Source organism: Clinocottus analis, unplaced genomic scaffold, assembly GCF_023055335.1.
Source record: "Clinocottus analis isolate CAN_PGR_092001 unplaced genomic scaffold, fCliAna1.0.p SCAF_5, whole genome shotgun sequence".
In the NCBI taxonomy this organism is placed as follows: Eukaryota; Metazoa; Chordata; class Actinopteri; order Perciformes; family Cottidae; genus Clinocottus; species Clinocottus analis.
Window position 1 is genome coordinate 20827380 of NW_027176207.1, and position 27015 is coordinate 20854394.

The 27015-nt window shown below is 45.1% G+C and overlaps 1 protein-coding gene across 4 annotated transcripts; it reads right to left on the minus strand.

The window, feature by feature from the left end:
* Window positions 1–6352: 6352 nt before the first annotated feature.
* emsy (EMSY transcriptional repressor, BRCA2 interacting) lies at window positions 6353–26895 on the minus strand. 4 transcript variants are annotated; one of them, XM_068601002.1, is made up of 21 exons: window positions 26704–26895; window positions 24632–24740; window positions 24389–24488; window positions 24208–24282; window positions 23184–23359; window positions 22813–22968; window positions 20831–21087; window positions 19850–20063; window positions 19468–19677; window positions 18647–18796; window positions 18382–18555; window positions 17513–17649; window positions 17144–17182; window positions 16301–16474; window positions 12773–12980; window positions 11757–11924; window positions 11046–11201; window positions 10590–10834; window positions 9312–9926; window positions 8310–8720; window positions 6353–7397 (listed from the first exon to the last, which is right to left on the minus strand). In XM_068601002.1, exons 1-21 carry the CDS (start codon window positions 26704–26706, stop codon window positions 7215–7217), a joined length of 3960 nt encoding a protein of 1319 aa, XP_068457103.1. In that variant the 5' UTR covers window positions 26707–26895; the 3' UTR covers window positions 6353–7214. The 4 variants fall into 4 exon arrangements, with proteins under 4 accessions (XP_068457103.1, XP_068457104.1, XP_068457102.1 ...); XM_068601003.1 differs by having other exon boundaries at window positions 6353–7385; window positions 8310–8723; XM_068601001.1 differs by having other exon boundaries at window positions 8310–8723.
* Between the last annotated feature and the right edge of the window lie 120 nt (window positions 26896–27015).

Genomic DNA, 27015 nt, shown 5'->3' on the forward strand with positions numbered 1-27015 from the left:
AGCCCGCTGACGTGTTTACAGAAGAAGATTTAGGCCTAATATGTAAGATTTATGGATTTTAATTGCACATAAAATTTCCATCCAATAACGTGAAGACACTGAATCCATTAATGTGATGTGTATTTGTTAGTAAAAGTGAAATTTATGTCGAAATACCAATAAAGTCAATGTGTTTGAAACACACACAAACATTGTATTAATGCATTTACTATCAATAATTCATAACCAGGTAGGTCTATGTATTCATTTTTCATAAAATCTATTTGTTGAATATTCATAATAATCAAGTTTACACAAAAAACTCAATTCATGCGTATGTATTTTTCATTATTTAACCTAATGTATTGTGAAATTAATATTCACATATTAAAAAAATGTTTTTTCATCGATAGCTACAGTGTACATGCTGTTTAACTTGAACTTTAAAGAAGCTCCATTTGTATTTGCGTTAATAATAAATATAGTTCTGTCTGTCCAGATAATTTTGTTGTTAAGACTTTGAAGCGTTATAAAAAGTGTTTTTTCTTCCACTAACGCAGCTACTTTTTAAATACATCAACTCTCTGGTTGTATTTATAATTGTTCAATATGTTTAAAGTTTATAGTTGAGCACTTGTGTAACTGTTTGCAGCGACCGGAAGCTTCACAACTAATCACACAGTTGTGATCTGGTATCTGTGACTGTTTGTTTACGCTGCGAGAGTTATGTTTGTTTAATGAATCAGTTCGTCTGCTTCCAAGTTACTCAACCTCAAGGGAACGTTACGTTATTCACAATTTAATCCTTATGAGAGGCCTTCCACGAGAGAGTTGAACCTTTACATTTTGATTCTTTAATACTTATTTGTGTTTTATTGAGAATATTAAGGTTCTTATTGATTAAAGGAATATAACTTGTAGAGATTTAGAGGTTTTTTTTGCTGCCGATCATTGATGATCCATATTGTTGTTTGATTGTAGCCGCTGGTTCACCATTTTTATTTTATCACCATATTTGTATTTCTTCATAAAAACACAATTCACATGTGGAAATAAAATATGTTTTATGGATTGAATAAATGTCATACCCCTATTTCCATTCTCAGTCAAATAAAGTCTAAACAATCCTAAAGATATTGTAAAAGTCGGGTTAGAAGCCGCTCCTACCTCCGGTGGGTGTCCCCGCTGTAGCACGCTAGCTCTGCTGCTAGCTTCCTGCTGTGGCAAGCTAGCACTGCTGCTAGCTTCCTGCTGTGGCAAGCTAGCACTGCTGCTAGCTTCCTGGTGCTGATGCTACTGCTGCCCGCGTCCCCGCTACCTTCGGTGGTTGTCGGGCAGCTAGCAGGGAGCTAGTAGAGAGCTAGCATCAGCGCTATCAGGCTAGAGCGAGGAGCTAACGGGGACACCCACCGAAGGTAGAAGCGACTTGTAACCCGACTTTTACAGGACACACTTCTCCACCATTGTCCTTTAATTATCTTAAACACTCAATACATTACTCCTTTACTTATGATGGTTCTACTGGGAGATAAAATTAGACTACAATCTATTTATTTCTACTTTGCAGCGGAGAGACAACACCTTGCTGGAGGAAGAAAAGAAGTGAGACAGTAGTGGAAGCGCTTCCTCTGCAGGTTTGTTGAGCCTCTGGAGGAAAGCTTTGTTCCTCCAGGTCTGTATGGAGATAAACAAAATGGACTCCTACCAACCGGTCCCTCGCAGCTGCACCTCCCCGCCCGCCGAAAAGGCAGAATTTCCCTTCAAAGCCTTTTTTTGTTTTTTTTCCTCCTTTGTTTATGAGAGGAGCAGAGATAGAATCAGAGGACTGGAGGCCGACGGGAAGTGTTGGCGGTTCCTTGATTGGAAGCAGACCTCAGTCACTTTTCCTTCTCTGTGACCGGGCATTGAGTCATACATGAATATTATTCACCTGTATTCATCACGCTTCAGTCACGCTGGGAGCAAAAGCACTCGACTAAAGCAGGAGCACTTAGTCACACTGTGCAGAGGAAAGTGAGAAGAAAGAGAAAACAAGACTCAGCGAGTGTTATTGTCTGAACACCGGCTGTAAACAAAGAAAAATGTGAATATTTGTACTAAAAAGACCAAAAGATAGATTCTTTGACTGATCCACTAAAATCTAAACACACTATTACTGAACAGTTCAATAAATAAATATAATGTGAACATGAGGAAGAGCAGTTCTTGAGCTACATGCTAACACTAAGCTAACACATATAGTGTTTACCGCGTTCACCATCTTAGCTCAGCATGTTCGCATGCTAACATTAGCCAAGTAGCACTACACACATTGTACAGGCTGATGCGAATCTCATCCGTTTTGCAGGTTTTTCATCACAAACCAGGCGGCAACCTCCAGGTCTAAAAAGTGAAGCTAACGCTGAAGTGCCTTGAAGCTAAAGTCTGAATCTCAGCTTCTTAACACCAGTCAACAAACACCTGAGTGACGTCATGATGACTACGTCGAACCAAAGTGAACCAAACTTAGTTAAAAACCATCCACTGTTTCACTGAAAGCCAGGGTTCATTAATCTGGGAACCATTAATGTTTGGACAAAACTTCATGGTGATAATCCAATAGCTGCAGAGATATTTTAATAAGCTGCCATTGTTGGACCCCAGCACGGCTTAAAGAGGGAAATAAATTGTGCGAGCCGTACCTTTTCGTAAGAGCCGTGAGCATCCAGGTTGTTAAAGTGCAGAACAAACGTTTGTTACCCGCTTGAGGGGTAATCATCGCCTCACGCCAATCAATAAACAGACTTTCCAGCATGTGCACGGACAATAAAATAGGAAATCTGGCGCGCTGTTGCAGTTACCTCGCAGCCATATGCCCACAATCTCGCTCTGCCCTTAAAGCAAGCGGCCAAAACTCCAAACTGAATCAACCCGGACTCCCAAACACAATGTTCTTGGAATCACCTCAAAGCATTGCAGCAGATGCACGATGTGTAATACCATTGTGCTGAGTGTGCGACGTCCTGTTTGTGTTTCGTCTGCTGCCCTCCTCGCCGGTTCAACTCAAAGAACAGCAGCTGGATCTCAACAGCTTAAACAACAACAACTGGAAGTTTAATGCAGAATACAGGCGTCGGATTTGCGTAACTGCAGGGAAATAAACACGAGCGGGTCACCTCTGACCTTTCCCATGGTGCTCGGCGATAAATCGGGATGTGTGGGAGCGCTGAGATGGCTGTGGATGAATAATAGGATGATCCCAGTCTGCTAGTCAGCGCAGGCCGGAGATCACGGCGCTAGGCACAGCCTGCAGAGGTCGACATGCACATCCATCTGCTCGGAGATACTCCCAACCACGCGGTCTTGACTTGAAACAGATGGAAATCGGACTGAATCATCATCGCTCACGTATTTATATACACAAGCGTTGTCTCCAGACATGTTCTCCAGACGATTCCTCTCACTTTGGGGAACCTGTCACTTGTCACTTTCCCCTGAGACGTTTGAGGTTCTGTAATGTCGCAACGACGACGCGCTGGATCGCCATTAACTTTTGGACATACTCATGTTTCCCTCAGGAAGGATTGTAATGAGCCTCCATCTTTATATCTTTTTCCATCAGGTCAAAGTTCTAATTATATAAAAAAAATATTAAATATGTCTCAGCATTTACCGTGAAAGTCGGGTCACAAGCCGCTACTACCGTCGGTGGGTGTCCTGCTAGCTCGCCGCTGTAGCCAGCTAGCGCTTAGTTCTCAGCTAGCTCCCTGCTAGCAGCAGTGCTATGTTGCTACAGCGGAGGAGCTAGCTGCAGCGCTAGCTTGCTACGGCGGGGACACCCACCGAAGGTTGGAGCGGCTTATAACCCGAATTTTAACGGTAATTGTTGACCGCTAACATGCTAAAAATGTCGCTGGTGACTTTTAGTCTTGTTTCAAAGTAAAACAGCTTTTTTTACAGCTTAGGTTTTATTTAGCCTTTTAGCTAATTTAGCAGTGAACAAACTACATAATGCAGGTTGAAAGGAGAGCGAACTGAATTGACTTGAACTCGAGTCCCTGAGGTCCAACAATGAATCTCTCCTCCTCTGATCTATTGGTGGATCTCTTCAAAGTCTCAGGTTGAACCCTCGTAACCACAATGTGTCACAGACCTCTCCGGTTTCTCACAAAAGTGATGAATTACAGTGAAGAACCACTGTCATGGATGTCATAAATGTCACTTCCCTCCTGTGGAGAAACATTTCCTGATGGTTTTATTCATTAAAAAAGGGATTTGTTGAGTCTAACGCGCTCCAGACAAGAGGAACCGCTGTCTGAAGGACTCAGCCCGACTAAAGAAACGCAAAAAGAAATCACGTAAAGTCCAGCTGAAGGAATGCTGCCCTGGCCTCCGTGATGAATGAAAGACATGTTGGAGGAAACTCCTATTTCGGCCTCGCATACACCCGTAATCTTCCCCACGGGGTTGAAATGACTTTAATTGTGAGCAACAACAGACCACCACAACGCACTGGATCTCGCCGTCTTTCAGCGAAGACTTTTAGTCATCTATTGAGCGTCTTCTCTCCAAATAAAAAGCAGCTGGACTCGTTTGCCTTTCAGTGTATTTCACGGCTCTTTCAAAAGGTTTCATCAGCTCCTCAGAACCCGTGAAGCCTCTCAGATGAGCGGCTGGATGTAAGAAACCTTAACGCCGCCACGGGAAGAACACGCAAACTCCACACGGAACCGCCCGGACTGGGAACCGGGATTTCAGCGAGGCGACAACCACCGCAACCGATTGTGACAACGCAAAATAAAAAACTGAGCAGGTGTAGCTTTTGGAGATCCTCAATCACGCGTCCTCGCTGCGAGACAGCTTCGGTTTCTGTGGTTTAGTTTTGTTAGAGCAGCTCGTCGACGAGGCGACAGACTTATCAGCAGAGTCCTTTATGATCGTCACCTCGACGTCGGTGAGAGTGGAATTTTCCTCCGAGCTAAAAATAAAGGAAGACGAACTCTACAACAGACGAGGAAACAAAAGGCTGTATTCATGGTTGATGAAGTATGAATTATGAAGAGGCATTGTTATGAAGCAATCCAACCAGTTTCTTATGTGGTTTGCACTTTGTTTGTGTGATTGCGTCTTATTCTGTGACTGTTTTTAACACTAAGAAGGATTTTGCTGGATAATTTCTGTGTTAATGCAGAAGATCTTTTATTTTGAAAAGCTCTGAGACAGTCTGCCCGCCAGGTGAGTCAGCAGATAAACTGTGTTATCCGGTGGGACTTTGGCAACATTATCCACGCAGGGGTGCAGGGTGGAGGTCTGCAGGGCGGAGGGGCCGGTAACGCAGCGTGATCCCAAAACTCCTAAACAGAGCCACATGTTTCGAGGTTGAGCTCGACCAATCAGACGGCCGGGCTGGATGTGAGCCCCCAGGAGCCCCGAGGATCACTTTCCACAAGAGGGGAAAGCGCCGGTGTGGAGCTGACGCGACCCAGAGTGTGTGTGTGCATTATTACGGCTTTTACAAGCGTGCCGAGCCAACGGGGAAACGCTCCAACGCCACCGCACCGCGGCCAATAAACATGAAACTTGGCTCCGGTGGTCGTTATAATGCAACAAATATGATTTTTATACACGGCGGTAGGAGCCACCATGAATGTTTTTCTTTTTTTGGGGGGCTGCCTGAGCCAATTTCAGCCCCAAGTGTAAAGCAGAGAAAAGTTTTCAAGGCTTAAAGTTGCATGAAATTGGAATTATTGCAAATAAACTACATATGAAACAGTCTGATACGTTAGAGGGGTAGTCAACTGGATACTCGTCTGTGGTAGTTTAAAATAAAGCAGATTTAACCTCTAACACGAGCATCCATACCATAAACCCAGAGCTCTTACGCAACCCGCTGCATGACAGGAAGCTCGTAGGATTCCAGCGTCAAAGTGCTTCTTTGTGTTGCAGGAAGTCTCTTCACAGGAATGTCAGGAGAAAGTTGTTTCTGAAGTTCTCCTGCACACAAAAACACGAGCGTTGTGCCGCGATGTTGCTTCGACCCGTCGGACACGAGGGGGAGAAAGATCCTCCATGTTGGGGAGTCGAGGATGTAATCAGAGCTTCTGTGTGCTTTTGTTCAGAGCAGATGCTGCGGGCGTAAATCACGGCAGCACATCAGGTTCAGTGTTCGCTCCATCAACGCCGCCGGCTCTGATTTTAAGGATTTAAGCACATTTTTTTAGGACAAGCTTGTGGGACCTTAAATCGATCGTGGGAGCTACTAACGGCCCAATATGCGACTCACTCGGAGCCTCCGTCTTGCGTCCGGCAGCTAAAAACCTTTTTAAAAAAACAATATTTGCATTTTCATAAAAGGCAAAAAGGAGAAAACGTAGATTCAAAAGTGACACGTTCTACTCAGCGGATTTATTGTGCAGATTAAATGTTTTTTTTTCCTCTCAACCAGTCGTCTAGTTTGAAAATGTATAAAATAAATGCATAGTTAAAAAAAAACACACTATGCAGAAGCAAATGCATACTCGGGGAAATTCTCACAGCAACCCTTTTAACCCTTAACGGCAGAATATATCTTACAAAACAAACAAAAAAAGGTAAATTTCTAATGTTTTTTTCTTCCTTTTTACATCAGTTACAGTAAACAGTAACACGTATGTTAATCCTTCCTCCGGGACTTCTCGTCTGGTTTATGTTCCTTCCACGCAGCGATTTCAAATTGGCTCCAGCGTCGTTCTCTCACTTAAATCCCGTGAGCTGTTCAAGAGATTTCACTGTTGAAAAGCTGCGAAGAAATACTGTTCAATCTGGTAGAAAGAAGCTCCAGACGTCCATCAACAGGAGAGTTGCTTTGTACACACACTGTGGGGTGAACATGTGTTTGAAATAGTCTTGACTATCGACATCAACGCAGGACTGCGGTGGTTTGATCTGGATGTATTGTTAGTGAAATGACGTCCAGCGGCACGAGGCGCGGTGCCGGGGAAAAAAAAAAAAGGTCCAAATAATCGATTTCACGGACGTGCAACTGTCCGGGAAGGATTTGTTTGCAGCGGCTGCTTCTCCAACGCACTGAAACTAATCCTTTCACCTCGCTCCCTCGTTGTACATCGCAGCGCTCCTCCCTCGGCAATAAAAAACACGTGTTTCATCAGTTGTGGGGAGTGAAAACGAGGACTTATCATGAAGAAACTTTTTTAAAAAAAGCATTGTTGCCGTTCTGTTAAAAACTGCGTGTGCGGCGCCGACGGGTCCGACAGCGTCTACGGTTGGGCGGGCGGGCTGGCGGCCGCGGCCTCGTCGTTGCTGCTGTCCACCTCCTGCTCCATGGGGCTGTCCTCCTCCAGCTGCTGGCTGGTGTAGTTGGTGATCTCCAGGAAGCCGCTGGGCTCCACCACCACGTTGGACTGGCTGGAGTCCGGCAGGATGGAATACTGAGGAATCACCTGCATGCGTTAGTCACATTTGGGTTTCAGTCAAAAACGTCCAGCAAGATGACAAAGTGTACTACCCGCCCCGCCCCATTAAAGGTAGATTTATAAATGCATTGTGCTATAAACAACGATATAAACAGATCACTAGCATCATCAGTATGTCTGGTACATCTATAAGATATACGACAGTGTGTCCAAAGACAAAAAAAAACACCTGAAAGTGAGATTAAAAATCTTCGCAATTGAGAAAGAACGACCGTAAAGGTTGGGTTACAAGCCACTAGCGCTGCTGCTAGCTCTCCGCTAGTTCTCCGCTAGTTCTCCGCTAGTTCCCCGCTAGTTCTGTGCTAGCTCCCCGCTAGTTCTGTGCTAGCTCCCCGCTAGCTCCCCGCTAGCCACCCGCTAGCCACCCGCTAGCCACCCGCTAGCCACCCGCTAGCCACCCGCTAGCCACCCGCTAGCTCCTCGACAACCACCAAAGCTAGTGGGACCAGCCCCGGCTCGACGCCCGAATTGGACAGCGAGGACGCGGAAAGTAGCAGCAACAGCAGCAGTGGGGAGCTAGCAGGAGCGCTAGCTTGATACGGCGGGGAGCTAGCAGGAGCACTAGCTTGATACGGCGGGGAGCTCGCAGAAGCGCTAGCTTGATACGGCGGGGAGCTAGCAGGAGCACTAGCTTAATAGGGTGGGGAGCTAGCAGCAGCGCTAGCTTGCTACAGCGTGGACAACCACCGAAACTAGGAGCGGCTTTTAACCCGACTTTTTGGCGGGAAACACGAACCGTGTCGACCGGCTCATAAAGATGTTTAAAAAAAATAGGTTGGCGTGTGACGGGCGTACTGACGGACCCGTGTGTGTGTGTGTGTGTGTGTGTGTGTGTGTGTGAGCACCGTGCCTCACATGATGCGGTCCTGAGTGTCTCACCTCGATGACCTCCAGGTCGTCTTTGCTCCTCTGCGCGGTGAGGCTCTGCACGCAGCCGAACTGCTGGGCCTTGGCGTGGGAGTGATGCCCGGAGGCCCCGGAGCTGCTGATGAACTGTCCCGAGTCCAGCGTGCCCGACACGGCCCGCGCCGCCAGCGCCTTCCCCAGCGGGCCGCAGTCGCTGGAGGAGTCCACCACCATGGGCTCCGTGCTCGGGTCGATCTCGGCCTCCATCATGGAGATCTTCAGGATGTCCGACACCGAGGGCTTGTCCCCCGAGGGCCTGGCGCCGCCGCCGGACTCCGGGACCAGCTTGGCGGCGGCCTCGCCGCTGCTGCTGAAGACCTGCGACGTGTGGTGGGAGCCGCCGAAGGTGATCTTGGTGACGGTGGCGCTCTGCGTGATGATCGGCTGCTGGGAGGGAGGAACAAACAAACAAAAGAGACGGAAATTGAAGAAAATTTCCGTCGGATGTTGCTTTTGCGGCTGCAGGGCGAGAGAAAAGCTCGCTCTGCAGCCGCCGGCGTGTTGTGAGCAGCAGCTTCCTGTTTGGTTTGTGATATTGTAAAAGGAGAGCACGGGGACGTTTGATTCATCAGACATGAATACTGTTAGCAGAGAGAGAAACTGGCTTTAAAGAACGGCGCTTCTATTACTTTACATTCACAGAGATGCAACGCGCTCAGAAGTAAAATATTAAGCCTCCAACAAACAAATATTTAGTTAATCAGTCGCTGCTTTATCAGTCTGCGGCCTGTTCGAGGTCAGCATGACGAATGCTTTTATTGGGTGGCAGTGAAAAACCTCGGCGGCACGTGCCGGTTCGGTCACATGCCTGGAAAACAAACTTGTTAAGATGACTGACGCAGGTTCGGCCGTGTAGTTCTACCCCGAGGCGTTTCATTTGCAGGTTCCAAGGTGTGCCGATGTGCCTTTTGTGCCCTTTGTGCCGGCTTCAAACGAAACAAAAAACGCCCCAAGTAGTGTATTCCCCGCTCTCACCTGGCTGGAGGCCGTCTTCTCCGCGCCGACGGGGTGGTGCGCCTGCAGCGGCGGCGGGTGCGACATGGCCGTGTGCAGCGGCCTGTGGTGGGACGTGGGCGCCTGCTGGAGCTTCGGCAGCTGCGGCGTCAACGGGGGCTTGCTCGGGGCGGGCGGGGTCGCGACCTTTGCGGCGGCGGCGGCGGCGGCCTGAGCCGGTGCGGCCGGCGGTCTGTCTTTGAGGGTCTGCTGGCTCGAGGCCTGCTGGGGTTTGGGCTGAATCTGCTCTCGTAGTTTCGGGAGTTTCTTCGCCAGAGGAGGCGTGGAGGGGAAGGCGGCAGCGACGGCGGCCGAAGAGGAAGAGGAGGAGGAGGAAGGCTGGCTGATTTGAGGTTTGCTGTACAGTTGCGGCGGCGGCGGCGGCGGCTGAACGGAGGTAGAGCTGAGCCGGCTCTGCTCGGCCTCTGCCTGGCTCGAGGGAGGCGGCTGGGCGGCGGCGGCGTGGGAGGTTCTCTTCACGGGATCTGAAGCCGGTTGGCTGGAGCGGTAGAACAAACCCGTTTGGGGGTCCAAGGTGTCGCCTTCCAGCTCGCCGACCTCCAGCACGGCGTCTGCTTTCCCGTGGCCGTCCGAGGGCTGAAACAAAGAAGACGTTAGCAAGAGGGATCATCCATCCATCCATCTACTTATCCGTCTACCTGTCATGACGTGGTGTTAAGAGGAACCACAGTTAAACTAGTCCATGTTGAGGTTTTTTAAATCATTTTTAAATGTAAAGTATAACAAAAAAAGACTTAATTTTCGGTCATTTAAATGATTTTGCAGCCCACTGAGCCGCAGTACGTTCAACTTGAACTATCACAAGCACCCCGATAAAAACGTAAGAATTTACTCGAAATGAATCATCATGTTTTGGTGAAATACTGCAGGTTTCTGTGAAAGTCAGTTAAAAAAGCCAATCAGTGGCTTATTAAAAAGGGAAATATCGCTCAAATTTCCCAAAACCACGCTCTGACTCGGTGCTCCTGCGTGACCAGTTCACGATGAGTCGACGGTACGTCTTCCTGGTTTTCAATTCACTCTGGCTAGCAGAGACTAGCATGGAGCTAGCAGCAGCGCTAGCTGGCTACACTGGGGAGCTAGCGGCGACACCCACCGAAGCTAGTAGCGGCTTGTGACCCGACTTTTGTTACAGTAGACGAGCTCTCAACCCAACTTTATATCCCACGTGCTCCATTTCACACTTCTCTCTGTATTTGTCCCCAACAACACTTCAAATCCCGCGTCCGGCGTCCTCACCACATGGCCTCCAGCGGCGGAGGTGACGGCGGCCGCCAGTGTCGCCGCCGCCGCCGCCGCTGCCGCCGCCGGTCTGGTTACAACGGTGACCTGGCTGCTGATTTTGTAGGGCTTCTGCTGCTGCTGCTGCTGCTGCTGCTGCTGCTGCTGCTGCTGCTGCTGCTGCTGCTGCTGCTGCTGCTGGCTGGAGGACATGACCACGCTGTCGTCCTCGGAAGGAACTCCCACTATGCTGATGACTTTACCTGGTGGGTTAGGACGGGGAGGGAGGAGAAGAAGAAGAAGAAGAAGAAGAAGAAGAAGAAGAAGAAGAAGAAGAAGAAGAAGAAGAAGAAGAAGAAGAAGAAGAAGAGCTTTGTGTCAAACTCGAGGAGCCACTCTGCATAGCGAGTACGTCTGCTGTCTTTTGCTCAGGTGATACATGGCGTCGCCGGCCGGCCGGAGGTGCAAACGTACCCGCTGCGACGTACTCGGCGCCGGGCTCGGCCTCGGAGGTGGAGGGCCTCGGGGACTCCGGGCCGGGCTTCTTGTCCGGGGCCAGCTGGATGGGCACGGCCATCTGGCTCAGGTCGATGGTGTGCTGCCGGGGTTTGGACTCGGCTTTCTCCTTCACTGCCGGGGCGGGGAAGCGAGAGGGGGGGTCAATAAAGCGGAAGGGACGACCTCGCTGTACCGAGGACTTAACGTTGTGGAAACAAAGAAACAGGACGCCGAGTTTATCTGGTGAATATAGAGGGAAATGTGGAGCGGGCTGATTGTAACGCTACCAGCTAATCTTGTAATAAACACCTGGTTCTCTGTGCACATGAGGGAACTAAAGGCCGCTGCGTCTTAACTCAGCACTTTAAGTGTCGCCTGGAAATCCCGAAGAGTTTTAGCATCCATTATTAAAGTGGACCGGCTGAACGGCTCTGGTTTTGGGTAATTCACAGGCGGGAATGTCTTCGGAAGCTCTGATCGCTCTCACCTCAAATATTCCGCGGTATTCTTTGTCGCTTCCTGTCTACTAATCAACCCGGTTCCACAGGTTTGAAGCCCGGTGAGCTTATTGTGAAAGCCTCACACACAACGACTGTCTGTGTCTTTTCCCTCACAGCATTGGGTGATTCAACCCCACACACACACACACACACTCACACACATCTGTTCTGTGACATAAAGGCTCACCTGTTGTCTGTTGGAGCTCCAGGAGGGCTTTGATGGTGGAGGTGGCGGACTGGGATTCCCCGCTCGACACCTCCTGGTAGATGATAGTCGGGCTGGACTCCACCGATATTTCCTGCTCGGTCCAGTCGTGCTCTCTGGAGGACACGACGTGCACGACGGGCTGAGGCTCTGCAGGGAGACCAAGGCGGGATGAACGGTGACTTCTTGTTAAAAAGGAGATGAGCATCGGGTTTGGGTTGTTTTTTATATTAAACTCTTTTATCCAGAAGAGTTGAGCGGAGCAGACCAGTTCATACACGTTCTGACTGATGGATTTCCATGACTTCAAACCAATTTTCCATGACTTTTAACCAAACTTCCATGACTTTTCACTACTTTTCAAGGCTTTTCAATGATGTTTCATCAATTTTCTTGACTTTTAACCAAAATCCCAAGACTTTTGAATGACTTTTAACTACATTTTCAAGACTTTTCATCAATTTCCATGACTTTCAAGCAAATTTCCAAGACTTTTAGATGACTTTTCATCAATTTTCATGACTTTTCATCCATTACCAAGACTTTTTACCAAATTTCCGTAACTTTTCACCTGATTTCCATGACTTTAAACCACATTTACAAGACTTTCAACCAAATTGTCATGACTTTTCTCAAAATTTTCACAAAATTTTCATGACTTTAAACCAAATGTTCATGAGCAAACATTGTGTGAAATGTGTGTGTAAACAGTAAAAAGTGATAAAATGTAGTATTTAAACTAACAATGAGGATTCAAAGCATACAGTAAACCTTAAATGACTCAAATGAATGAGAGACAATAGTTTAATTAAAGGAATAAACATTTATATAGATGCCTGTATGTATGCTGCTGATATTTTTAAAAGCAGATTCATTGTTTCAGACTCAGCGTAAATGAACACATGAATATAAACACATGAATAAAACACGTTTACAGGACTTTTACTGCACTTTGGGGATATTTCCATGCCTGGCCTCTGCATAATGTAAAAGTTTACCGTGAGCGCCGCCGCCGCCGCTGTGGGACGACTCGCCCGCCGAGCATCCGGAGTCGTCCTTCGCGGTCCCGTCCTGGCCCGAGGCCGGACCCGGACCCTGCACGAGTTCTGCCGAGCGGGTCACCTGCTGCAGCGCCTCGGTGACCAGCTGCCGGGTCTGCTCGCTCACCATCGCCGTCTGGAAGACGGGTTTGGGCTTGATGAGAACCTGGAAGGAAACCAGAGGAGCACAAGAGGGTTCTGTAAAGCAGCGGCTCCGTGGGAACGCTGGAGGACGTCTTCGTTTCATGCAAGACATCCTCGTGGTTCCCCACGACTTGAGGGGCAGAAGATGGACGTTTCCTTCTTTACCTTTAGGGATTTATGGCGCGGGTTGTCTGGAAACGCGCTTGTCTTATTTATTGTGAACATTTTCAAACCGCTGCACATCCCTTCATACTTCACATTCAAATTTACACTTTAACATACAATACACCAGCGGCGGGCCGTGGTTTCAGACCTTGGCCTTCAATGAGAGCCGTAAAGTCCACAGTTAACAATGTTCTTGCTTATCAAACTCAGGGGAATCTCCACTTTTCCCGTCTCTGATGATCTCTGATGATAATTTAATGGTTTGATTTCGCAAACTGTCTTTTAACTTTGATTTTCTTTAAAGTTTAAAGTTCTTTTAAGGCCACATCAGTGTTCATACAGCCCACCGCAGCAGACACTGATATGTTATTGTAGATTTAATATGTTTCTATTGCATTGTGTTGATTGTTGTTGTTTGTCTCATTCTTCGTATGTGTAACATATTAAGCAAATAAATGGCTCCGATTCTGTTTCCGTCAACGACGACGTCATGTTTCCGTCTGCTTTGTCAAAAAATTTGAATTTTTTTTTTGTCACTTTTAGCAGCGACAATGACTTTGAAAAAAATATTGTGACGTAATTTTCAGAGCGTCGTTTCCGTTTTGGTGAGATCCAACTTGTGGTTTTGGTGAACCTCCACCGCGGGTCATCGCTGTGTGTGTGTGTGTGTGTTGCGTAGAGTGTGTATTTTGCACCGTACCACATCGATGACTGACCTCAACTTCCCCTCGACCTCGAGACACAGAAAGTGATTTCGGGCTAAATTTAGACCAGACTTTGTTATTGAAAGTACGACGTACTTCTGCAGAGGAAATCAGCAGAATCTTGTTGTTTAAATAGTGTATTTACTACAGGATGCTCATCTTTACACCAGTGAATTAAATTCAAATTCCCCCAAAAGGTCTTTAAAATAAAGGTTAGGGTAGATAATCATCTCTGTACTTCTCACTACTCAGTGGGCGTTTATTTTTAAGTCACAAGAGAAATACTTTCAAAACCCCGTATTCTTCGGTAGTTTAATTTATTTCTACAGAACTTGTCGTGACTTTTTTTTTAAAACCTGAAGAAAAGTCCCCAGGAACTGAAAGCGACGCCTCCAGCGGTCAGTTTCATTGTACGGCGACTTTCAACGAGGCCGCAAAAAAACATATAATCCAACCAATTATAGCAGATTATCTTTGGAGTTTCCCCTCTCATGACAAGGCAGATTTATGAAAAGCAGGTGCTGGTTGTACATGGATGGTGATGACAGCACTGTTATCTGTGCACTTTATTTTACATTATAAATGTGATATGTTTCCATGTCTTGCACTGTGTTGATTGTCGTTGTTTGTCTAAAAAAGACAAATTCCTCACATGTGTAACGTAAAGTTTGGAGCCACTTAGAAATGTCCTTATTTTTCAAAGAAAACCACTGTTTTTTTTCAATGGAGACAACATTAAATTAATCATAAATACACTCTGTACATTGGTAATGTGGTAAATGACTATTCTAGGTGGAAACGTCTGGTTTTTAAATAGATATCTACTTACATACATACAGGTGTATAGAGGCCCGTTTCCAGCAGCTATCACTGTTCTGGTGGTACATTGTGTTTGATAATCTCCTTAGAAGACTAATGGAGCAGTAGAAAACCTTTAAATCCTTAAAAAAAAACTTGAAAATCCTTAAAGATTTTTTTTTAAATAAAACTGTAACCCTTGAGAACCTGTAAAAAACTTTGGAATCACTTAAAATCCATGAAAAACCCTTTAAAATGTTTTTTTTAATCCCTTAAATCCAATTGACAACCCTTAAAAACACTTGCAAAAACTTTAAAACCACTTAAAATCCCTTGAAAACTCTTGAAAACCCTTGTGCGGTGATGTCACACAGCTGAAAACAGTCCTGCTGGTGAGAGAAGCTGTACAACTGTGTTTCCTTTAAGCTAGTTCAGTATCTGGAGCTTCACATTTGTGCCATTAAACTCTCAAAACGGCCGGAAAAAGAAAACTTTTATGTGAAACTCTTCAGTTTGTTCTTGTTCTGAGAAATTAAGGATATTGCATACGAGAAATTGTGAAGAAACTGAGTATGTGTCTGGATGACCTCAAACCTTTGAACGGCAACGTACCTGGCAAATACGATTGTGCCAGATAGACGATATAAAAAAGAGGAATAAATAATGTTGAATCCAAAAGATTCTGCCCGAAAAGGTGAACGCCGGCGTCTCCACGAGAGGTCAAAGAAGACCGACTCCCTGCAGGTTTAATATGACGAGTTGGAAACAGGAGACCGAGCGCCGCAGTCTGCAGCTGCTTGAACCTGAAAGAGCATCAGATTGGGTTTCTGCCCGGCTCATTGACAACGTTTTAGGGGGAAAAGACTCATTCCTCTCCCTGAATGGGGGAGGGAGGGGAGGAAATGGAGGAAGAGGAAAAAGGTCAGCGGCAAAAGCCCCCGCCGCTGTCCATCTGTCAGCCGGAGAAGAATTGGGGGAGTTTTCTCTTCTGTTCAGACGTTCTGGATGCAACTTCCCTGGAAAAATGACGAGCAGTACCCAGACGGAGAAGTCTAAAATGAGCTTAATGCGAAATGAAAACTGCTCTTCTTCTCTTCTGTGGTAACTTGAAGTCAGTCGGTCATGTGAATATCCACTTGACCTGCCGTCATATGCCAACAGGATGTAATGATGATTTTAATTTACAGCCTTCAGGGTCTTTTCTTAAATTGATCTTTCAAGGCACTTGCATATGAGATATATACCCATGTGTGACATTTAAAATTGCAGAATAATGTCATCTCTCTATATAATGAGGCACAATTATCATAAGGCACAAGTGTAAAGTGATAATATGGCTAAAAAGAGGCGGGGCTAAGGGGAAGAATCACACAAAATGTCGACAAACACCTGGCACAGACTCCACAGAGTCAGCTCCTGTTAGAGGCAGTAAGAGCACACAAGCTGCAGAGTTTGGTGGATCTAACGACAGCAGATTCTTATTTTTACGCCGTTTTTCCGTGAAGATAATGAAGATTATTAAGAACGCAAACACTGTCAATCACGCCGGTGTGATTCAAGAGGGTTAAAGCCACAAGCAGAACATTCACTCAGCGGTAAATTAAACATTTTAGAGCGGTAGATTGTCGGAAAACAGCGTTTTTGTTTAACCTTCGATGAGCTGGCGGCGCCTCACCTGTGTCTTGCCCTGCTGGCCGTAGACGATCTTGGTGGGGATGATCTTGGTGGCGGTGGCCTGGGCGCCAGAGCTCATGCCTTTGGGCTGCGTGACGATCATCTTGGTGATGGGTCTGGAGGCCGTGATGATCGCCGGCTTGGTCCCCTGAACCGCCTGCAGGCCTTTCTCCCCCTGCAGCACACGCAGGGTTAATACAACGGACCAGACGACCACCAGCAGAGACACCACAGATCTTTAGAGAAGCTACAGTACTCACACGCAACAGTAGGGCTGCCACAATTAATCGATTAGTTGTCAACTATTCAATTAATTTGATAATTGAGTATTTTTTTTGTCAAAATTGTGTCTTTCCAGCTTGTAAAACGTCACTATTTTCTAGTTTCTCGACTCTATGCAATAATAAACTGAAAATCTCTAGAAAACTAAACAATTGATGATGTCATCTTGGGTTTTGTAAACACTGATCCCAACAACTAATTGATTAATCAAGGAAGTAATCAACAGATTAATTTAATAATCGTTAGTTGCAGCCCTACAACAAAGTCGCTTTATCATTTTAAAGAGATAAAAACTAAACTTTAAAGCAACAGTTCTACATTGTGGCAGTCCAGGCTAGCTATTTCCCCCCGTTTCCAGTCTTTGTGCTAAGCTAAGCTAACTGGTTGTAGCTTCATATTTAACAAACAGATATAAGAGTGATATCAATCTGCCTCTCCACCAGAAAACAAAGAGGAATTTAAAAAAAAAATGTCTTTAAAAAACACAAACACAGTTCTGTATTAAACAAATTTTAAAAACTTGAATTCAGGAAATGTAATTTGATAAAATGTTGAAAAGGACCTTTGTGTAGGTTGTGAAGGTTTCAAACTTTGGCAACACCTAGTGGTTGTATCAAAAAAGACAAAGACGTCAAAACAGGGAAATAAATGTGTACAAAAAGGTTGTTAACAAACATTTATGCCATCAGAATCATTTGAAAGGTTATGAAGTGGCGTCTTGTCTGTTCCGACCAATCAGACAAATCAACAGCAAACAAAGAGATAGTCGCCATTTTTGTTATAGTCGCCAATTCACTTTCTCTCCCAAAAAAACACTGGCTGTCTTCGGAGGGATGACTGGCCTCAGACCAACTGGGAACGTTGGCAGCACCAGTGCTACCAGTTGAACTGGCGGCTCTGCGTAGTGCTTAGAAATGAAGGATTCACTGACCCCAGCGTTGAGAAGCGTGGTGACCACGTTCTTGCCGGGTAGCCCCTGGATGGTGGCTCCTTTCCCGGTGGTTTTCTGGACCACGATGACGTTCGGCTTGGAGGTCATGGGGATGGTGGTGATCTTCGTCGTCGTGCCTGAAGCGAGAGGGAAGTCAACGTTTGATCACAAGCGTCTGCAGGGTGCGCACACGTTTTGACCGATGGATTTTCATTAATTTTCCATGACGTTAAACCAAATTCCGATAACTTTAAACCAAATTTCCATGACTTTAAACAAATTTTTCATGATTTTAAACCAAATTTCCATGACTTCAAACCAAATTTTCATAACTTTTCCATGACTTTAAACCAATTTTCAGTGACTTTGAACCATATTTCCATGACTTTAAACCATATTTCCATGACTTTAAACCATATTTCCATGACTTTAAACCAAATTTCCATGACTTTAAACCAAATTTCCATGACTTTAAACCAAATTTCCATGACTTTAAACCATATTTCCATGACTTTAAACCAATTTTCAGTGACTTTAAACCAAATTTCCATGACTTTAAACCATTTTTTATGACTTTAAACCAATTTTTCATGACTTTAAACCAATTTTTCATTACTGTAAATCCAATTTTCATGACTTTTCCATGAATTTAAACCAGATTTCCACATTAATTATTTCAAAACTCAGCGTAAATGAACACATGAATATAACACATTGACATGACTTTTCCAAAACTTTTTTCCAAGCCTGAAAATAACCATTAAAAAATGTCCTTGACCTTTCCAGGTTTTCCATGACCGTACAAACCCCCGTGTCTGAATCAGTAAACATAACAGCAAACATCGATCTCTCCTGGTTTTTCGGCTCACCGGAGACGATGTTGCTGCTGATGATCTTGCCGCCCAGCGTGGCCAGAGACTTGGGCACCACGGTGATGATGCTGCCGCTGGTGGTCTTGACGTAGGTGGTCCCGCCGCTGGAGGCCGCTATTCTGGCGCCGAGGCCGGGGCTCACGGTGGGCCTCGTGTAGGTGGCCTGGCTGGCTGCGTACCAAGAGAACGGCGTCGCTTATTCAATCACTGGAGGATCAAAGCCTCGGTGCTTCGTCGGGTATTGAGTCCATGCGTCGCTCACCTGTGGACTGGGTGACCAGTTTGGTCGTCATTATGGCTCCATTGCTGCTGACGACCATGATGGGAGACGAGCCGCTGCTGGACAACGCCACCGACGAAGGCTTGGGCAGGATTTTGCTGGGCTGAACCTGCTGAGTGATTATCTTGACCCCTGTAGAATACGCACAAAATATACACTGATTTAGTAAAAGAGAAACACATATTCTGCAACATACATACATATAAAATGTAGGAATGCTAGTGCATTGAGGGTCCAGAACATATATTTTAATGTATTTCTAAAAATAATAGCTCATTCTTGCCCGTAAAAAACAACATATTGCACAAATTAAGTGTTCTAATTTTAATCTGTTCTTTTAAATAAAATAAAACAATCCTTTATCAGTCCCGCAGTGGGGAAATTACAGGATTACAGCAGCAGTGCACACAAGAAAAACAAAAGAGAAACAAAAGAAATGAACAGAAAAGGAGGAAGAGATAAAGATTTAAGAAGAATATAAAGAAAAAAACCTAAACAAGGTTCATACACATGGTGACTAATGCATTTTTATACTTTAAACCAAATTTCTATGACCAAACATTCTGGGTGTAAACATGAAAAAGTGATAAAATGTAGTATTCAAACTAACAATGAAAATTGTAAATGACGTGCAAGAGTGTAAAAAAACAACTTTTCCAGGCCTGGAAATAACCATTTTAAAATCCCATGACTCGTAACCAGGTTTTCCATGACTGTATGAACCCTGCTAAAGAAAGAAATAGCTAGAGAAAGATGAAGAAGAATACAAGAGAGAGAGATAACGGAGTAGAGACCGAGCTCACCGGACTCTTGTTTGATCTGGATGGTGGGCTTGGAGCCCGGCGAGGTGCTGGTGCTCTGGCTCTGGCACACGCCCATCGCTGAGCTCTGCTGCAGCTGTTTGGGCGACTGCTGCTTGGGGAACTGGGCCATGATCTGAGCCGGAGACCCCGCCAGGGTCTTGGGTGAAGGAAGTCGGGCCGAAGCCACCTTCACTCCGGCCGAAGCGGCGCCTGCACCAACCAGGGGAAACACCGAGCGGTCACGCTAACGACGCTAATGACGCTAACGACGCTAACGACGCTAACAGTTTGGCAACAGAAATGCTAAAAGGTCGGAGTGACACAAAAAAAGAGCAAATGTGTTAAAGTCCATGTCCACTAATGGCTGCGGAGGACGACCTACATGTTGTGGACATGACCACCGCCGGCGTGGAGGACACCACCGTGGTCACCGCGACGTTGGTGGCGGTGGGGAAGACCACCGTCTGCTTCTGGGCGGTGGCGGTCAGCATGGAGGTGGAGACCAGCTTGGACAGAGCGGCGCTGTTGTGAGCGTGAGACTTGGACAGGATGTTGGGCACGAAGTTGGAGCTGGGGGACGTCGTCACGATGATCACCTGAACGGAGACGAGACATTTACATAGCAGAGAGCATCGAGTGGAGACGAAGATCACGGAGGATTTGTCTGCTCTGGTGGTGTCAAAATTAGACGTAATGATATTAAACACAGCTTTGTTTCTTTCAACATTCTGTTGAAAGCTTGTACTTGTACACAGTTGCAGATAAAGATCAGTAATAATATTATATTTAACCAGATTATTGGGAGTTTCCACTCTCACGTGACCAAGTCATGTGCTCTTGTCAACAAATTAACCAAAAACACGTTGGTGGCATATGAATGATGACACTGCAACAAATTTTAAAAAATTATACCCACAAGGGATTGTGAAATTGTTGGGGGATCGTTGATAATATAATATATTGTTTATTAATATTATTATGATGGTATTTTTCCAGGCCGCGTCTGATTGTTTTCCGACTTGGGAGATCGAAATATTTCCAATAAACCCAGAGTTGTAAAGTCCAGAAGTTAAATCCATCGAGACGCCATCACTTTATTTATGGCGACGAAACAAAGGTTACTAATGTAACTACGGTTCTATGAATCCTGGATGACCGCCAGATGCAGTGTCAAACACTGCATCTGGCGGTCATCCAGGATTCATAGAACCGTAGTTATCTTCGTAACTTTTGTCAGTAAGGATGAAATAGAACGATGGTTACGAATATAACTAAGGTTCTATGAATCCTGGACGATCCCTTCAAAAGGGAAAAGGTTGAGCGAGAGGTGTGTGTTGAAAGCGTGGGAACGAGCGGCGCTCACCTTCTGCGTGGTGGTGTTGGTGCTCTGGATGGTGGGCTTGGTGAAGGTGATCTTGACGGGGGACAGGTGCGGCGGCAGCGAGTTGGCGATGCTCTGCATGATGTTGCTCATCTTGGGGCTGCTCACCGGCACCGTGATGCTCTTGGAAACCGGCGGCGGCGCCTTGGAGACCTCCTTCAGCATCACCGGCGACGAGCTGGACGAGTTCGTCCGCCGGCGCTTCCGCGGCTTCTCGTCCTCGTCGGAACAGCTCACGCCTGCGAAGGACAGGAAAAGTCAGGATATCAAAAATATGACTGTAGTTATGCAGAGTTCATACACATTGTGATCAATGGATATCCATGACTTTCTTTCATCAAATTTAACCCACTTTTCCATGACTTTAAGCAACTTTTCAATGACATTAAGTCAAACTTCCATGACTTTTAACCACTTTTCCATGACTTTAAACCAAATGTCCATGAGCAAACGTGTGAAATCTGTGTGTAAACAGTAAAGTCATAAAATGTAGTATTTAAACTAACAATGAGGATTCAAAGCATACAGTAAACCTTAAATGACACAAATAAATGAGAGACAGCAGTTTGATTAAAAGAATAAACATTTATATAGATGTATGTATGCCTGCTTATATTTTGGGTCTAAAATATTTAATTCACTATGCATTGGCTTCCTAAATCGTCCCGTTGGACAGAGCTCGCGCCAGCTGTTTGATCTGCATGCACATTGGCAGCAGATGCTTGCATAATACTGTCTAATTCAATCCAACAAATCCCACGAGACGCCGCGTTTAGCAAATTTAAATCTCAGCCGGTAAAGAACCAATCGTAACAAGCATTGTGGGGAAGATTTCTGAATCACTCGTCTTGCCACAAAACCGAGCCGTCAACCGCTGCAGAGAGGACGAGGCTCCGGGACGGCTTCAGCTTCGCTCCGTCTAGATGTCAGTAAGCCGTAAACGAAGCCTTGTGGCGCCCCCTTCAGGCCGGTCAGTATACTTTCTGACGAAGGTGCAATATCCTAACGGTGCAATATCTCCACAAAAAACTTTCTTCCACATCTCAAAATGTGCAATACTCCCACTTCCCCTCTTTTCACAGCACTTAGGACTAGCCTATGTATTACTGTATTTTAACATTTGCCCTCTCCTTTGTTGAGAACTTGTTCAAACTGTATCTAAAAGTGTACATACTACCACCTTTCCTGTACATACTATCACCTTTCTAGTACATACTACCACCTTTCCAGTACATACTACCACCTTTCCAGTTCATACTACCACCTTTCCAGTTCATACTACCACCTTTCTAGTACATACTATCACCTTTCTAGTACATACTACCACCTTTCTAGTACATACTACCACCTTTCTAGTAAATATTACCACCTTTCTAGTACATACTACCACCTTTCTTGTACATACTACCACCTTTCTAGTACATACTACCACCTTTCTTGTACATACTACCACCTTTCTTGTACATACCACCACCTTTCTAGTACATACTACCACCTTTCTTGTACATACTACCACCTTTCTAGTACATACTACCACCTTTCCTGTACATACTACCACCTTTCCAGTACATACTACCACCTTTCCAGTACATACTACCACCTTTCCAGTACATACTACCACCTTTCTAGTACATACTACCACCTTTCTAGTACATACTATAACCTTTCCAGTAAATACTACCACCTTTCTAGTACATATCGCCACCTTTCTAGTTCATACTACCACCTTTCTAGTACATACTACCACCTTTCTAGTACATACTACCACCTTTCTAGTACATACTACCACCTTTCTAGTACATACTACCATCTTATGTATTTTCCTAAACTCTTGACTCAGAGAGCCCTGCACAATAATTCCAATGTGTCTGTACTGTTGGTCTACACACAAAAGGCAAACAAAGAACCTTGAACCGTTGTCGCCTGCGCAGAGCAATTATTTATCCGATGAAGCAGACGCTCACTTTTCACATAGACGGTGCTCCCGCTGGGCAGCACCACCACGTTCGAGGAAGGACTGGGCGGTCGCGGGGATTTCACAGTTGCTCCGATGGCGCCGCTGGGCGCCGTCGCGTTGGTGGGGGTGCCGGTGGTGCTCGTGTAGGAGTAACACACAACCACTGCGGGGAGGAGAGTAAACATCCATTCAATGAGGAATGAGCTGCGTTTAGGCGGAAACTTCAAGGTGAACTGGATTTTAAATATTCCACAGCGAGGAAAATTGCTCATGTTTGCAAAAAAATATTAAGAGAAAGCAGCATTTTTTATAGCTACATGCATTTCTAGAATAATGACGTGAAATAATCTTGTTGAATGCAAAGAGACGCTGGCTCACCTTCTTTGTTTCCCGTTTCGGCCGGCAACAGAAGGGAGGCGTTCTGATTGGCCGTGGCACTGGCTACAGCATTAGCGGTCACAGTAAACGCCGTCTGAGGGACCAGCCTCGGCATCAAGGGGACAAGCCGGCGTCCCTCGATGGACCATTCGGACGAGCTGTTGGGACCCGACATGCTGGAAAAAAGACACAGAGAGACATCAGTTTCTAAAACTACGATTCCCAGTGTGCAACGGTGAGCCAAAATCACAATAAAAAACATCTGCAGGGTCACAGAAGAGTCAGGAGTGTCCTCCCGAAATACCATCAACACGTGAACTTTCCAACAAATTGCAATGTTGTAGCAATGCAGAGTGTATAATGATACAATGAGCAATACTATTATCATATTTTATCATAGCAATACTATTATGATATTTGTGTGCAAAACTGTTATATCTTTATATTCTTATTTTTTATATAATATTTTTTTTACCTTAAGTTTATTGTAATTCTGTGTTAGGACCGAGCAAAATAAGGTTTTCATGGTATAAAAAACTGCCTGTTGTCTGCTCATATGACAGTAAAAACATCTTAAATCTTGAATTGATGTAAAATTTGATTTCTGAAGCGATGAGGGCGCCATTTCATTTGCTTGTTGTTTCTGAAAAGTGGATTTGTAAACCAGAGGCGGGCCGTGCATTTCCTACCTGTGCCGTCTGATTTAGTTTACGTGAATATGCTCGTGACGGGATGCGGCGTCATTAACAGACAATGCATGTTGTCCACATCAACGAGAACCAGTCACATTTAGTTAGAACAAAAGATGACGAAACGATCCAACAAAACGCCAAGACACTAAAAACACCGCACACTCAAGAGAACGAGCCAGAAGGAAAAATTTGCACCGCGCTCACGCAATGGAAAACAGGCTGACGGCGAAGGATGCGAAGGGAACCCCGCCCCGTTTTGCTGCGTTACTCCACATACTGTGACATACTGCAACTGCCGAAGGACACGCCCACATGGCCGCTCACACACTTACTGATACGCGATGGTGGTGAGGCGCTCATCGTTCACGGCCCGGCGGACTTCTGCGCGATGCCGTTCCGTTGAGATCCTGGAGGAGGAGAAAATGACAGTTTAAATACATAATAAATTGAAAAAGTCAAGACGGGTTGTTTCTTTTGACCGCAGACTTCTAGAAGATGTAGGAGAACAATTACCCGAGGATTTTAGTGAGCTCTCCCAACAGATCCTTCTTGTCCTTCGTCAGGTCTCCTTGTGCTCGCAGGGCACTGATGACGCCAGCGTACGCCTCCAGCTCTGAGGAAACAAATGAAACAAGGATGTGACTTCAATCCGGTGAAACTCAAATCTGAACTCCTTGTTCTGATTTAAGATGTAATAATTCTGTTCATGCCGATGTTCCTCCTCCACCTCTTTAGTTTGGAATCGCGTGACCTTACCGAGTTTTCTGAGAATTCGTTTGCACTCATCCCTGCCCAGGTCCAGGATGGTGGGCCATACTACTGGCATGGTTCCAGTCAGCACTGGTTTCTCCAGCTGAATCATTGGCTGAGTGGAGAGTAAACAACACAACGTTAGATGAGACAACGGTTTCTCGTAAACGCCGCTTCTGCCAGGCGTTGATTACTTTAAAGAGCGTCCACAACAATGATAGACAGTAATTTATTCGGATCAAGTACAGTGTTAGAAAAGTGCACGTTAATTAAATGAATTTACTCTTTGAAAAAGAATAAAAGAGCTCCCGTTTTGGTCCGATTCGGTCCGATTGACAAGATCATCATCTTTCATATACAATTACTGTACTCTGAGCTAAATGTGTCTAAAGAGGCTTTCCGTGACACATTTTAATTAAGTGTACCCGAGTTTAATGGAATTAAATCGTCCCTGCGAAGCAGCTGTTCTCTCAGAGGAAACACTCTGCTCATTAGCAACGCTCTTCAATCACGCAGCTTGAACGCAAACCACGGATAAAAGACAACAAGGTGTCATGTTGAGATGTTATGAGTCGGAAGTGAAGCGCAGGAGGAGGGCTTTTCTCCATTTTCATCTCGACAAACTCATTTGGGATGGCGTCACTAATTTTCTTTAAATTGTTGAGCGGAGTTGAGTTTGGCAAACTGTCTGATGAACCGACAGCCAAATAACTTCATGACAACAAAGTGTGTTAATGCTCTTTTTAAAAAAATGAATGAATGACAGTCAAGAAAAATTAACCGTCTGTTTTTGTTGAGTCTTATTTAGCTCCTAAAACATTGGAAATAATGTTTGTAGTATTTCTACTTGTCTATATTTTCATTTCAAACTGAATTGAATCGGAAATTTTGAAGAAATTATGACATTACCAAACAGACAGATTGGATATAGGAACTTGAAGGTGTCAATAGTTGGTTTAATAGAATAACTGAATGGTGTAATCAGCTTAAAAAACTAGGATGTAGTTAAACAATAGAGCTTTATTTTCTTATTGTCACCAAATCCCAAGAAAAGACCAAAGCCAACAACTCATTAGTCCATCTATCACAACTTTCCAACTTCTTTAAAAACAAATAAATGTCAGTTTTTGTTTCTAAAAGGGTCAGTTGTTTCCCAGTTCTTTTGCACATGAGATTAATATTTGGTGCGTTTCATTTCCAGAAGCAAAGGGCAGCGCAGAGGAAGAAGCTGAATCAGGTTTCAGCTCCACACACAACACTAGTTAGAAGAAAAACTGTAGTGATGGTTTTGGACCTAACATGACATTTGATGACAATATGGAAGAAAAAATAAATGACTTTAAAAGTGTATGTTTTTGTTTCTTACTGTTGTGCCATATCTCTTGTGTACATTGTTAGTATTTACCACGTAAAGAGCCATTGAGTACTTTTTAAAACGCCATACAAATACAATTTATTATCATTATTATTAACTTAAAAGATGATGCAGAACTCCGTTTACAAGTCCAGCAGTTTATTTTGAGCTTGTTTGATGGCACAAATGAATGAAGGAGTGATATAGTATAACTCTCTTGCCACACACATGATTTAACAGTCTTAAGTTCCTGGTTGTTTACACTGACCAGCACCGCCCACCACCGGGCAGCTCAGTCACTACAATGAATACTGGGGGCGGACAAGGCCGACCACACAAAGAAAAGGGAGAGTGTGTTTAATACAAATGCTGCTTAGAGAACAGTGTATGTGCCGAAAGTAAAATACATTCCCAATGATTACAAAACATTGCGTTTGTGCGACCAGGATCCGACATTAGTGGACAAACAAGTCAACGTTCAGCTGTTTGGATTTCCTCGGTCAAATTCTGTCAACACGACGGGAAAACGGCGACTAGCTTTACATCAAATGCCACCACTCAAAACAGACCACAACATTGAAATGCATTCGTAAACTATTCAAAGAAAAGCGTCAGATATTTTCGGTGCAAACCTCCCACAGAATGGCATTGTATTTTAGCTTAACGCGTTTTGAAAACCTCTGCAGTGGACGCTAGCTTAGCGAATTAGCAGCGAACGTCTTACCATCCGTTAGCAGGACAACTTCAAGGACTTTGGGTTGTTCCGAGATAAAAACCAACATGTTCGGCTAAACTACCGCATCGTGTAGTTGTTCTCCAGGAAACGGCGGCGAATAAATCCAACGCTAAGCAGCCAGAATGTCCCAGTGTTTACGTTGTCTTGTTAGCTAGCTGCTGCTGGCCTGTGGATGGACGGCTGTCTTTTTCTTCTTCGTGTGAGAAAATTAGGCCGTCAAGGTCTCGAGCGGCGCGGTGCTGCCACCTACAGGCGGTTATGTGAATGGGCTCATGTATTTATTAATGCGGCTAAATCAAA

Excerpts from the sequence above, each read along its gene's own strand:
- emsy (XM_068601001.1), bottom strand. Across the intron at positions 18,797-19,467 it reads CCAGATCAAACAAGAGTCCG|GGGTCAAGATAATCACTCAG; the intron begins GTGAGCTCGGTC and ends CGTATTCTACAG. Across the intron at positions 17,650-18,381 it reads CAGCAGCAACATCGTCTCCG|GCACGACGACGAAGATCACC; the intron begins GTGAGCCGAAAA and ends CTCTCGCTTCAG.